Source organism: Centrocercus urophasianus, unplaced genomic scaffold, assembly GCF_019232065.1.
Source record: "Centrocercus urophasianus isolate 14NV4802_14NV808 unplaced genomic scaffold, USGS_Curo_1.0 seq_12, whole genome shotgun sequence".
Lineage (NCBI taxonomy): Eukaryota > Metazoa > Chordata > Aves > Galliformes > Phasianidae > Centrocercus > Centrocercus urophasianus.
In genome coordinates this window covers 2,558,673-2,572,815 of record NW_024884364.1, presented here as the reverse complement: position 1 = coordinate 2,572,815, position 14,143 = coordinate 2,558,673, and the positions used below count along the sequence as shown (strand labels likewise).

Here is a 14,143-nt window from a genome sequence, read left to right as displayed (position 1 = left end):
CAAAACAAAAAAAACCACCATAACAAAGCTCAAATGCACACAAGGAACACACAGAAAAGAGTCTTGCTTTTGACTGTTGGCAGTAGACCAGAAGTCATAAAATAAAGATGCCCTTTCCCTCTGTTTGGTTATTCTTATCATAATCTCTCCAGCAATTGGAGAGGGAGACAGCCTTGCTGTCAAAAACTCATCTGGGATCTGCTGTTCTACAAGAGAGAACTTGAGACCAGTACCTGAGGAGAGGAAGTGGTGTATTGTCCTTACTTCATTTCAAGTGTAATCGTTTGGTTTTGATGTTGCACTTGATTGTATTAAGAGTAATGAGTCCTGTTATCAATTTCAATAAGGCTTTGAGACAGAGAGGAGCCAGGATGAGCTCTGAGGTCTATATTTTACTCCTTTCTTCTCTGTCAGTAAAAATAGTACAGACATGCCTTCCCTTTTCCTCTTATATTTTTTTCTGTTCTTGTGAGGTATTAGTGACACATAATGCTCCTGTTTCTTGAGGCTGGAAACAATGAACTGGAAATGTAGGATGGAGGAGGAAGAGAGAAGGACCTGACAATAGACTTTATTGCTCTGCCAGTGGCAAGTTTAGATTTTTGGTGGGGCTCTCTAACCTGCCTTCAAGGCACATCACTCCCTGTGGTGTTTCACTCAACTCAGCAAATTGTTCCACCCAGTCATTCACTTTTAGGTCATCTCCATCTTCTTCGCAACATAGATCTCTTCTTCAGGCTGCCACTTCTGCCTCACTGCCCTCTCATCTGTCTCCTAAACAAGAGCTGACTTTGGGCAACCAGATATATAAAATCAGAAAAGGAGCCTTGTCTGAGCCTTGAATTGTCATTAGTCTATACTGCTGTCCTGCAATAAATATCTGCATATCATTTACAAAAGATTTAATCTAAAAAATATTGTTAAAGTAAGATGTTTTTGAACTTAAATGGGACAACTATATTCTATGTTCTCTTTGCTGGTTTCAGTCATTTTAACATGTGAGACCAAAGTTACATGGGAGAAGTGAGGACAGAGTCTGAATGAAGATTCTGGATAAGGAAGCTGGAACAGGAGAGAGAAAAACTGCAGAAATCAGCTATTTTCTTAGGCCCAGAATAAGTTCTAGTTTCATAATCCCTGACTCTGTGCTCTTATTTTGCCTACAGGGATTGCTACCAAGACAGCTTTTTGATTGCATATTACATCCTCATCCAAAAATGGTTAGGTGTAGATTGAAGTTAGTCTTGGTGTGCAGTTCTGGGGACAATGTCCAGTATAACATAGGCTTACTGTGTAGTGTTTTGATGCCTAATAACAATGTGGAGCTATTCATACTACTGGTGGAAAAGACCAAATCGTGTCTTGGCAAATAGTGGTCACATACAAGCCATTTTCTCTCTGTGTGTTTCCTAGTTTTGTGTGTGTGTTTCCACATCCTACACTGTAATTCACATTCTGCAGCTAAAGCCTATGAATTGTATAGCCTGTTGTTGCAGAAAACAAAATGTAAGTGAATTAACATGAGTGAAGATGATATTTATTTCCTAGGTCCATGCTTACAGATCTAAAATTAGAGAACTTACCTTTGCAATAGGAGATGAAGGGGTATAATTGGATAAAAGCCAGACGGCAATTGCGTGGAGTGGGACTGGAGAGAGAGGTTTGGACTGTAAGATGAGGGCACCAAAAAGAAAAAGTGATGTGAATATGTTTCACTGTTACTTGTGCCTTGCTGTGTTTTACAAAGGAGCATTCTGTGTTTACTTCTCTTAACAGGAATAAAAACCTGTGATGATAAATAATGCTCATATTTAAATAATTTGTATAAGTAAGAGTAGCCTGTGTCTGGAAATGCTTGCAGACAACGGTTTGAGATCCAAGCTGTTTCACACTCCAAGGCCACAAGACAGATTAAAAAGAAAAAAAAAGTTACAGTTAACCCTTAAATCATAAAGTATGTCATCTGAAAACCCAAAGCTGCATTTTTGGAGCCAGAAGGGAGAGATTTCTAGGTTTATAGAAAGACCAGCACTTAGATGAGGATGTTTTAATATTAGTTATTTTTGTAGTCATTTTCGAAAGGCCAGTTTCTCTCGTGGAATGGAAGTGAATTTCAATTTCATCAGTGATGATGGTGTCTCCTAATGGACAGCATACATTTGATTACTGTGAAAATGAACAGTGTGCATTTTCTGCCTGTGCCAAATATCCTTGCTGTAAAGCTGTCATATATTGAAATCAGAGGTGAAAACAGTAAACACATTTTAAAATTATTTGCTGTAGATTTAAAAAAAAATATATATATATATAAAAAAATTTATATAAATATATATTAAAAATATATGTATATATATATGAATCTTTACTAATGAAAACTTTTGTCCACAAAGATTAGTTTGATTAAAAAAAAAAAAAAAAAAAAAAAAAATTCTCTGTTTGTTTGCTGTTTCCCTCCAGTATATATTTTAAATATTCGTGCATAGATCTTGGTTTATATATAGTTTTATGTGGCATGCTTGGGAATATTCTTAACTGAAGATTAGAAAGAGCATTAAGATAAAATACCTGTTTTCTTAGTGTTGTAAGCTTTCATTGTCCATGTCTCACTTTCATAACACCACTATCTTCCCCTCACCCAACCCTTCAGGGCCTTGATTTCTTTTCCAGCATCATGACAGCACCCTTAAGGCTCTTTTGCAGTTCTGTGCTTAGTTTGTCCGTGCAGATTTGCAGATGATATCTCAGACTGAGCAGAAAGTGTCAAGGTTATTAGTCTGATTTGTGACATTGTTCATCTTGCCGCTACTAATGCTGTGGCTGGCATCTTTGTTATTTTTCCGTCCACTAGGAATCACAGCTTGGTATATACTAGAACATTAATTTCAGATGCAAATGAGACAAGATCGGAATTAATGAAAGGATGTGAGCACGATTTTAGGGACGTATTCTTCAAGTCAGACATCCTTTGCTTTAGTACTGCTCGTGATAAAGGTTTATTCTTGTTCGGAATTTTCTTTTGCTCAAATTGGCTTGCTCAATTATCTTTATCCCAAAAAGAGACAGTCTTTAGCTTACTTTATTTGCATACAGGGAGAGTCTGCTGGGGGCATGTTCCCATATGGTCTCTCAAACTGTCAGAGAATGCAGCCTTTTTGTCCTTTCTTCCTGTCCACATTATCCCTCCTTGCTTCTTCACCAACTCAGAAGTACTCAGAGGTTACAGACTTCTTGGTTTGCTTAATACAGGTTCCCCCTTGTATGTGACTCCCCTGTGTATCATACATCACCTGTATAATTAACTCCAATTTTACATCACCTGGGGCGAAGAAGTTAATATTAATTAACCTGTTAAGCCTGTGTAGTAAGTCCAAGTTTGTAAATTCAGGTTGTCAATCGGCCTTCATATCTGAAGCTTTATAGGGTCAGAGTATAAACACATCAAGTGAAGAGGAATTTGTAAGCTTCTGCCCAACTTGCAAGAAAGGATGCCTGGTTTACAAACCCCTTTTATCTCATTTTCCATGTCTTTTTTTTTTTCTCTGCCAAAATTGTATGCAACTTTTTCTTTGATTTTTTTTCAAGTTTGTCCTTTTAAATTGTAGGTGTCACTTCTTTGAAATGATTGTGAAACCTGAAGAATTTACTTAAAATTATTTTTTGTCGGTTGTACAAGAGAAAGAAACACTGATTTTTTTATTTTATTTTTATTTTTTTTCAAAGAATTTGAACTATTACAGATTTTTTTCACCTGGAAGTTTTTGATACGGCCACTCTCAGGGATACCCAAAGTCAAATCTCTTAAACCTAAAATTCTTTGCTTAGGATTTTGGAAAGAAAATCTCGCACACAATGCCACAAAAAGGTTTTATTCTATTCCTGAGAAGCTGAAAATTATCTATTTTTTCTCTTCAAAATTGTGTATCCTTGTAAAAGAATACCTGTAAAAGCTAACAACTGAAACTGGAAGATATGCGGTATGTACACATACTTAGAAATGCACTGCAAAGAACTAAGGGAAGTACTAAGGGAAGTTTCCTGAGAAACATTAGAGTAAAGCTGATGATAAGAGCACAGTAGGATCATACTTACTTATTTTGCTGTTCTCTCTTCTTTCAGCAATCTCTTACTGTGTGAAAATTCTACTAAAATAACCTCTGTGCCATTCCAGTTGTATTATTTTTAGGAAAGTTTATATCAGACAAGTGATTGGTCATATATACCTTCTATAATGTGTTTAATAGAATAAATCTAAGGTTTTGTATCCGGGTGTTAACGTTAGAAACTTGAGTATAATTAACAATATTTCTTTGAAAACTCGATTGGTATGAGATACTTACGAATCATTATAAAAACTGTCAAGTCAGATCCTGGGAGATGCTAAGAGAACTTATGCAGAAGCTGCAACATACATTCTGTGGCTCTTGCTACACATTTTGATTCAAGTACCTAACCAGCAAAGAAAGGATCTTTAATTTGTATCTTTAATTTTAAAAGTCTGACTACTGTTTTTTTCTTAATTGCAATAATAACAAAATGGATACTAACCTTTTGATAAGCATAGTAGAAATATGATGGAAAGTCGAAGGAGACTCAGGGCAAAGGCAAACAATTTGTGGTAAGGAAGGTAAACTGGGGTGACAAGTAAAGCTGTGACATATAGCCAGGTAATGAGAAGAGAAATTTAAAGGAAAACACTGTGGTTAGCTAAAAAGGTGCCAGTTCTGAGTATGGGACAGGCTGAAAGACTGCATGCACAGACAATTCTTCTGATATCTTTAGGCTGCATGGCATACCAGGAGGAGTTTAGTGGTCCATAGTTCTTCTTTTTTACACAGTTAAACATTTCTCTGTGCTGCTGTATGTTCTCTGGTGATTAATTTTGTAGAAAATCACATTAACTTTGTGATTTTAAAACCCTTATTGGTAAGTTATGTGCTATTCTACCCTCGTTTGCTTCCTGTTTGAGGTATAGAAAGATTTCGGTGAGTAATGGTTAATGTAACTATGCTTAAAAAAGAAGGCAGGCGATGTTATGTCATGTACAAAGTGCTGCAGACATTGAGTGACAGCTTTTTGCATCAGCACTATAAGCTGAGTGGATAAGCTTTATCCTAGTAAGGTGCATGATCATAGTTGCAAGGGTATCTCACTGTAAAAGAAGTAGGAGAAACCTGGGGGAGTAAAAGGCCTCTGATTTGATGTATGGCACCATCATGATTTCCCATTTAACATGAATGGGAAGGAAGTATTAACTCCTAAACATGATGAATCAGTGTGCAAACTGTGAATTAATTGATGAAGTAGTTTATTCACTCTCCTGTAGGTTGTGCTCATTTATCTCCACAGAGGGATAATACACATTTAGAAGTCACAGTGCAAAATGTGAAAAAGGAGGAAAGATTATACTAGCGCAGATGTTGTGCATTTATTTTGCATATAGATGCTTTGTATGAGGAAGAAGTATAATAAATAGGAGGGACATTTGTTAAGTGTATTATAGGGAAGGTCATGTACAGGCCTAGAGGAGCCAATTAACAAAAAAAAAGAAAAAGGAAAAAGAAGCATTCTTTCAGTGGGACAAAACAAGATGATCTGGAAAAGTTCTTAGATTTGAGAAAGTTTTTTTAAGTATCCTATGTGGGGAAGTTGTATGCAAACATTGGATTTGGAGGAAAGGATAGAGGCTTCTATTGCAAGGACAGGTAATCTGAAAGCAGTTTTGGAAGAGATAGTAAGCTGAGAAGGTCACGGAAAGGGACTTACATGCACAGCAGAAGTGGGCAATGTAGTAGTTGAAATGGTTTGTGGTTTCTGTTTAAGTAGTTTGTTGTAAGGAAGGAATAGTAGGGGAACTGAAGAATTTTAGATGAGTGTCTGAGCGCAGTCAAATTCTGCATGCATCAAGTGCTGGCAGGAAAGGCACAGCAGTAGTTAGCAGTGTGCAGGCCTGGCAGTCACTATTTCAGGGAGGCCAGAACTTTTCTCCAACTCCTCTATGTGCTTCGTTGATATTCTCCTTTACCCTTCATTGTGGTAAAACCATTTTTTCATCAGGCTGTAGAAGAGGCAGAATCGAAAAATCTGACAGATTTACCTTTTTAACTGCTAAACTAACTCTAGCTTTTTGCTTTAGCCACAATTAATTTGGGGGAAAAATAACTTTTGAGTATAGTCCAGACAGAAGCCATATGGTGCATTATAAAGAGTCCCAAAATTTACGGGACACAGGACCTAGTAAAGTAAATTGGACACGTGTTGAAAGAGGCATAGATACACAAGCAGGGAGGAAAGGAGAAACAAAAGATCTCTTTGGGGACAGAATTATTTCCATGGCTTCATGGTGGAAGACTTGCTTAGTTATTTTGCAGTAGCAATCTGATTTGCTCTTTACATGTTGCACAGTAATTTCACAGCTAGGATGAAATATCTGTAGCCAGAGCAAACTTATGTTCTGTTTCCTGCTTTGTCATTCAGAAGCAGTGTAACTGAAATAGTCTGAACAGTGGACTGCTTCCATCCCACTAATGGAAATGAAAAGATATTTCTTCAATTTTTGATTTTTATTTCTGCATTTATCTGTTTTCAAAATGAATGTTTAAAAGTCCCTATATCGTAAAATTTGTCTGGCCTGAAAAAGGCCTTTTGGGTATTAGAACATTGGAGATTAGCTGGGAGGCAGAAGCTGAGTATTAATATTTGCACCTAGAGCAGTCAGACAGGCAGTCTTGTTTCAGGTAGCTCAAGGAATAGTCTGCAAGCCTTTTTCTGGAAGACGCTGCTGTGTGCTAGCAGTACAGGTTGGTTTGTTTAGCAATAGGGATTAGTACATCAGTTTAAGAACCAATATATTCATTTGGTGAAAGGAATCCATAAGTGATATTATGAAACATTTCATTTCAGCTTTAGTGAGTGATCAGCCTTGTTTTTCCTCAATAATTTTGCACTGGGGTCATTATAGAATACTTTTATCTTCTGTCTCAATGATTTTGTCTCTCAAGAAGTATTGGAGTCACAATAGAATACTTCTATCTTCTACCTGAAAATGTGCAGGGACATTTTCCTTGGGTTCCACGTACGCTGTTTTTCAAAAATTAGCTCACTATGGCCTACTAAGCAACTGAAATTTTCCATACTGGGGAAAAGTGGATGAAAGCAAGTGAGAGGTTTCAGTGACGAAGCTGATGGTGAAAAAAGGGGAAGTAGGTGGCCACTCGACTACCCTCAGTACAACTGAGCATGCCCAAAGAGACATTATCACATATCTGCGAAACCTTGGAAAAGTGAATATGTACTCCAATGTACTGCATATGTATGTCTTAACTGTAGAAACCTAGAACATGAACTCGGAGAGGGTGCGCTTGCTCCTCAAGTCACCTGGTGTGTGTGCATCTTGAGGAATAAAGGAAGGCCGCTTTCTAACACCACATAGGAGTTACAGTTTTCTTCCCAGATTTCAGATGACACAGGAGGGTTTTCTGATCATTCTGCCTGAAATTTTTCTCCTTTTTAGTTTTGTATTGTGATATTTTTCTCCTGTGGTATTTACAAGATTCTTAAACTAATACATAGCACCTACATTACCTCCATCTCATTGTGTAATCTTCACTTTTACTCAGTCATGTGTAACTGATTTTCTTTTCTTCGTAAATAACTTCCTCGAATCAAAGTTTTCTCTTCCCTTCAGTTTCATGCATCTTTTTTTCTGATGTTCAGGATGCTTCTGGTTTGGTATTTTGAATTCTTAGTAGGAGTAATGCAGGAGAGAACTATCCCATTTCATATGGTAATTTCTGTTCATCTTTAACAAAGCAAATCAAATTCCACTCCACTGCCTGATCTCATACTTTCCAGGCTGCTGCTTCTCTTCCACTTGAAAATTGTTCAGTCTCCCCTTTGCAGGGTTTTCAGATAATTTCATTGAGCCTACCCTTTTTCAATTACAACTCTTCCCTTCCCTATCTCAGCTGAGCTACTAGACCGTTTCTTATTTATATTGCTTGATATATATATTTTTCTCTTTATCTCAGCCATGCTTCCCGGTTTTCAGCGAATTGGGCAGATAGGGCCAGAAACACTTTCCTTAGTAAAATTGTTGTACTGGGTTGATGTAATGCAGTCTTGGATTAGGCTCCACGCTTTCCCTCGCTGTGAGAGCAGCCTTGATGTCAGGTACTTAATAGCATTGTTGTCATGGGCTTTTTTGTTTACCTGTTTTTTACTAATATAGTAAATTTGGATTTGTAGTCTTTTCTTGGCTGTGATGCAGGCTCGCTGTTTGACCTAAAAATCATTTGTGCTTGGTTCCTGACTAATGACACACTTATAGGAAAAAAAATGCTGTCCATCTTCAGTACTGTTGTGTAGCAAGATGTTTACATGGACATATTCATGCTTTTGAAACGTAGTTACTTTTACAATGAAATATGTCAACAATGCAGATTTGTATTATCAGAAACGATGAAAATTTTTCTGTCGTGGTTACTGCCAAAGTGTTATTACAGGAGGTGGAATTTAGAAACAACGCAGAGGAATTGGAATGGAAACCTTTTACAGTACATTGCCGAAGATACAAATAAATGGTTAAGACTCAAGAATACACTGTATATCATCTAGGAAATCCACTCTTGCTGATGCCATGAATGTCTCAGAATCTGTGTTTATTGGCAGCATACAAAACAACTGAGAATGAAGGGTGATGGGTGGGAGGTATGGGAATATAGTATGTACTGGGTCTTTGCCACTCTCTTACCTGTAGCTCAGTAGTGAATTATACAGTAGGTCTATAAATGTCAGGTCTGTATTATTGTGACTTGACTTTTGTTTCCATCTCTGTCTTTCCTTAACCAGTATTTCAGTGTGAAGATCTCTGCTTTGACTTGATGTCAACGGTTTACGGGCTGGTTCCAAAACACTCAAAGGTACCAAAGCATTCCAAGCAACCTCTGAACAATTCAAGCGAGTCGTGTGTGTTTATTTGATATGTTGGAGTCTACAGAGAATCTTCATGGATTCTAATGCTGACATCAGTGCAAGAAGAGTGTCAGGAATGGATTGGCTCTGGATGGTCTGCTTCTTTCATCTAGTCACTTCGCTAGAAGGTAAGAATCAATTTCATGTAATTCTTAAGATAATTTTCTTTAGAGGAAAAAGGTGTTTTCAGGATGCTTGTTCTACTAAAGATGATCATTAAACAAATGTCTTTCTTGGTTATGATGGTGATCACTAACTACTGAGATATAAAAAAGTATTCATATTGATTCTAGAGGAAAGGGCAATGTTGTATCTAGAGAGGACAACACTCATATGAAAAACTAGAAATATTCATTAGTGAGACTACTGGCTACTTCAGAAGTGAAGGTCTTAAATAATAAACCTACTTGCCCCAGGAATAAGCTGATTGTTCATGCTTTGCATGTATTTGGTTCTTGTGTTCCTGTTCTTGCTGCATATTAGTGAAGTAGTCTCTGAAGATTTATACTGTTCTACAGATGTCACGGAATTGTCTCTAGATCTATCTGTGTCTATGATGGGGACAGCAGGCCCAGAGGCCTAGAAAAGAAAAAGAAAAGTGTCAGTGGTTCACAGGCTGGTCTGGCTTGGTCCTGTGACTAATGAGACAGAGGACCCACAAACCCGTACTCGGGAAAGGGGAAAAGGGGGAAGGGCAGGGAGATATTAAATGGGTCTAAAAACAGCAGTGGCAATGATCTGAGGAATGTTAACTTACTAAACATGATATCAGAATGCAAAATAACACAATAGAACACAATTTAATTGGAATTGGAGCCAACAAATCAAACAAAATGAGAGAGAGTGTCCAAACCGAAGACCTTACTCTAAAGCTGCAGGCAAAAAGCAGCAAGGCAGCACGCACTTCTCTGCAGCAAACAAAGAGAGAGGCTCCTGGGCTGCTAGGAGCTCCACCTCTCTTCCTCTGGGCGCAAAGCCCTCTGGGGAATGCAGCCCCTTCCCTCCCCCTCTGAGAACCAAGCACCCAGAAACAGTGGTCCATGGAACTGGAACATTAACTCTTTAACTCCCAGTGCTTTGCATGATGTTATGATGTGAAATACTGACAACAAAAAAATAATAATATCACAAAGCCACAACAACAGGGCAACATACAGAGGGCTGAAATCAGGAATTTTTGCCCCTCCATCTGAATCATTTGTCTCAAAAAATAGACAGGGAGAGAATGCTTTGCGTTAAGAGGAGGTTGCCTGTGTTAAGCCAGTAGAAAAGGAGACAAAAGGAAAAAAGAGTGATGAGAAGACAGAAAATTTAGGAAAGGGGGGAAAAAAACTAAGAAAAGAGGAGAAGAAAGAATAGATGATAGGAGGGAGGATTGTGAGCACAGGATATGAGATGGCAGCTATGGGAGTAAGATGTAGAAAATCAGAGGTATTTTTGAAAAAATCCTATTTGTTTGAAGAAGTATCCTTGCAGCTGCATGTGCTCACTGAACTGCACTGCACTGTGATGAATGCTCATCTCTCGCACACATGAAAGCTTCCGAAAAAGGAGAAGAATCAAAGGGGGACAAGGAAGGAAAGCCCTGGAGGGACAGAAAGGGGAGCAGTGGTGATCTAAGAAACAGCCAGTAAAGAATGGATAGAAAAAGTGTTTTGTTTTGTTTTGTTTTTTTCTTACAGTGAAGAGGAAATCTTGCTAAATTATTTCTTCACTTAATAGAAGCAGAGGGGAACTAGGGGGAAGTTCAGAGAGGAAATAACAATATAACAAATCCTTAAATACATGAAACTGTTCATTACTGATTTTTTTTACATTATTTTAAAAAGTACAGTAAGTGTTATATGCTTGTGTAACTAGTAGAGGGAACTGAGATGCAGAAAGCAGGGAAAATGTCCAAATATGAAGTAACACAGTGGTGCCCGCAAGAACATTTTTAGAATCTCTCCTGTAATCTTTCAGTCATGACAGACTTTAGGAAAATATTGTGCCATGCAACTTCACAGATCACATGTATGATAGAATAGGGCAGTTAAGAAGTGTGGCTGTCCATAAACTGAAATACAATCCTCAACTCAGTCAGGGAAGACAGAATCTTACGTCGTGATAGTATTATGTCATCCTGGGTTCACACTCCAAAACTCATTTGAATCACAGATGTATTTCTGTTGTTGTCAAAAGGCAAATAACAATTATGCATTAGTGGAAGGAAAGTAAACGATGATTACCATGTAAAAAGAATACGATTGGTTTATTGCAGTTATCCATAAGAAAGAAACAAGGGTCATAGACATTCTGTTAACTTGCAATCATATGTAGTAAAAACTTGAAACTTCAGACTAGAGATTTAAGTTGAGAAATATAAAGAATATTCACTTTGGTCTTCAAGAAATCTTACAAAAATACTTTAGTGTCTAAAATACTCTAAAATACCAATATTCTTAGTGACTGGAAAAAAAGACAATATCTCATCCTTTTTACCCTTCTTAAAAATGGATGTTCCCAGGAACTATCAACCTGTCAGTCTCACATCTATTGGGAGAAATCATGGAGCAGATCCTCCTGGAAGTTATGCTAAAGCATGTGGAAGACAGTGAAGTGATATGAGAGAACTAGCATGGCTTCACCAAGGGCAAATCCTCCTTGATCAACCTAATGGCCTTTTATGATAGTGTAACAGCACCAATGGACAAGGGAAGAGCCACTGATGTCATCTATCTGGACGTCAGTAAGGCCTTTGACAGTACCTTATGACATCCTCCTCTCCAAATTGAAAAGATATGGATTTGACGAGTGGACTGTTCAATAGACAAAGAACTGGCTGCAGGATTGAAGCCAGAGAGTGGTGTTCAGTGGCTCAATAACTGCATGGATAAGGGTGATGAGTTTAACCCAGAGGTTAGTGCTGAGACTGATACTCTAATATCTTCATTAATGACACTGACAGTGGGATCGGGTGCACTCTCAGCAAGGCTGCTGATAACAGTAAGCTGTAGGGTGCAGTCAACACAGTAGAGAGATAGGCTGCCATCCAGAGGAACTTACAGGCTTGAGCAGTGGACCCAGGTAAAGCTCTGGATTTACTGAATCTCACAATGCAAGGTTTTGCACCTGGATTAAGGCAACATCTACTACCAATGCAAGCTAGAGAGTAAAATGACTGAGTACAGCCCCGCCAAAAAAGACCGGGGGTACTGGTGGATGACAAGCTGGACATGAGCCGGCAGCTTGTCCTGACAGCTCAGAAAGCCATCTATATCCTGGGCTGCATCAAAAGAAGTATGGTCAGCAGGTTAAGATAGGTGATCTTGCCCCTCTGCTCTGCACTGATGAGACTTCACGTGGAGTACTGTGTTCAGATGTGGATACATCTGAACAATACAGGGGAGGCACAGATCTGTTAGAGCATGTCTAGAAAATGATTCAAGGAACACCTCTCTTATAAAGACAAACTGAAAGAGTTAAGGCTGTTCAGTCTGAAGAAGAGAAGGCTCTGAGGTGACCTGATAATGGCCTTTCAGTATCTAAAGGGAACCTACAGAAAAGAAGGAAACAGACTCTTTAGTAGGGTCTGTTGTGATAGAACAAGGGGAAATGGTTTCAAGCTCAATGAAGGTAGTTTTAAGTTAGATATTGTAACAATCAGAAAGATTAATGTGATAGAAAGGTGATACAAGACGTGTAATGACAAACAGGCTAATACAATAGAACGGTGTTATAAGGGAGGGAAAAAAGGACTGTTCACCCATCTCTGAAGATCTAGGCTCACAGGAGGAATCTCCAGAAGGAGACTCTTTCCTGGTGGCAGTCAGCCCTTAAAAGGTGCAGCCAGGCTCCATCCCTTACAGTTGCACGGATGAAGGCAATTCACCTGTGCTCCCAGGTCTGACCTGGTCCTTTCCCCAGTGCTCAATCAGTGGTTCAAGCCATGACTCAACAGTTACCATATAGATATAAAAGTCTTTTACAGTAAGAGCGGTGAGGTATTGGAGCAGGTTACCCAGAGATGTTGTGGGTGGCTTGTCTTTGGAGACTTCAAAGGTGAGGCTGGACCAGGTGCTGAGCAACCTGATCTTGCTGTGGGTGTCCCTATTCGTTGTGGGGAATTCGGACTAGGTGGCCTTTAAAAATCTCTTCCAACTCTAAGGTTTCTATCATTGTGAAACACGTCTCAACACTAGCAGAAGAAAATTGACTGTGTGGGTAAAATCAGTCAAGACAGTATTTTTTCCAAGATTTTCTGAGTCATTTTTTTCTCAAACAAAACTTTCAAATTTTCTATCAATGGAAAAACGATATTGCTAAAAACTTAATACAGGTAGTTAAGGAACAGAAGGAGAAACTAGAGAATGGAACAGAAAAATAGACAAAATATTCAAACCAGCCTTCTATACATTCTTAAGAGTTATATATGCAGAATGCTTTTCAAACATAATGAATGCAGTACCCTTTTATGGTACCTATTCGAATTTTAAACTCCTCAGAACTAAAGAAGTTCTTGTGTGCTCTTAAAAATATTGTTTGCTGTTGTCAGTGATAAATTTTTTATGTCTAAAAAGAAGTCATTAGGCTGAATTGATTTGATACAGTTCTAGAATGGAAAGTATCCAAAATTTTCCAGACATGATTTGTAGAGTAAAAAACAATTTGAATGGCAAGTATGAGGTAAAACTGCTTTGGAAACCAAAGACATTTGTGAACTTGTTATTCTAACTTTATATGACAAAAGATTGCTCAGTGTTTCTCATTAAGATTGCACTTTACAGAGTCTGTGGCTTTTCAAGAGTTTCTGAGATTTTAACTTTGGGAGCGTTATTTTTCTAACTTCATACTGGGTGATAAAAATGTAGACATTGTTTTTCCTTGTTTTTGAAAAATTATGAAATAAAAATGTATAGAAATATTATTTCTGTGAGTAGCTACTCCTGTATGCTTGGTATTTCTCTTTACAGTTTGTCATTTAATATTTCTGGTAAATTAACCCTCCTAATCATAAGAGCTAGGGAAACACAGAATTTAAAAATGGTTGATGAGCTACAGTCAGAATATTGGATAGTGAATCATAACTCATTAATTAAGTAGCTCTTATTAAGGCCAACAATTGAATTTTCTGTGAAATATTGGTTTTGATTTGATTTATAAACGTTTACAACTGTAAACACAAGCAGAGTTC

At 37.9% G+C, this 14,143-nt stretch overlaps 1 protein-coding gene across 5 annotated transcripts in view; it reads left to right on the top strand.

Annotated features, from left to right (window-relative positions):
• The window catches only part of LOC122156057 (ephrin type-B receptor 5), a 67,196-nt gene that overhangs the window by 6,620 nt on the left and 46,433 nt on the right, over positions 1-14,143 (top strand). For 4 of the 5 annotated variants that reach the window (XM_042810516.1, XM_042810517.1, XM_042810518.1 and 1 more), the window contains exon 2: positions 8,848-9,098. In XM_042810516.1, coding sequence (XP_042666450.1) covers positions 9,005-9,098 — 94 coding nt within the window. In that variant the 5' untranslated portion in view covers positions 8,848-9,004. Of the gene's footprint in view, positions 1-8,847; positions 9,099-14,143 lie in introns of those variants that run through there. The other variant, XM_042810521.1, reaches the window with a different exon arrangement.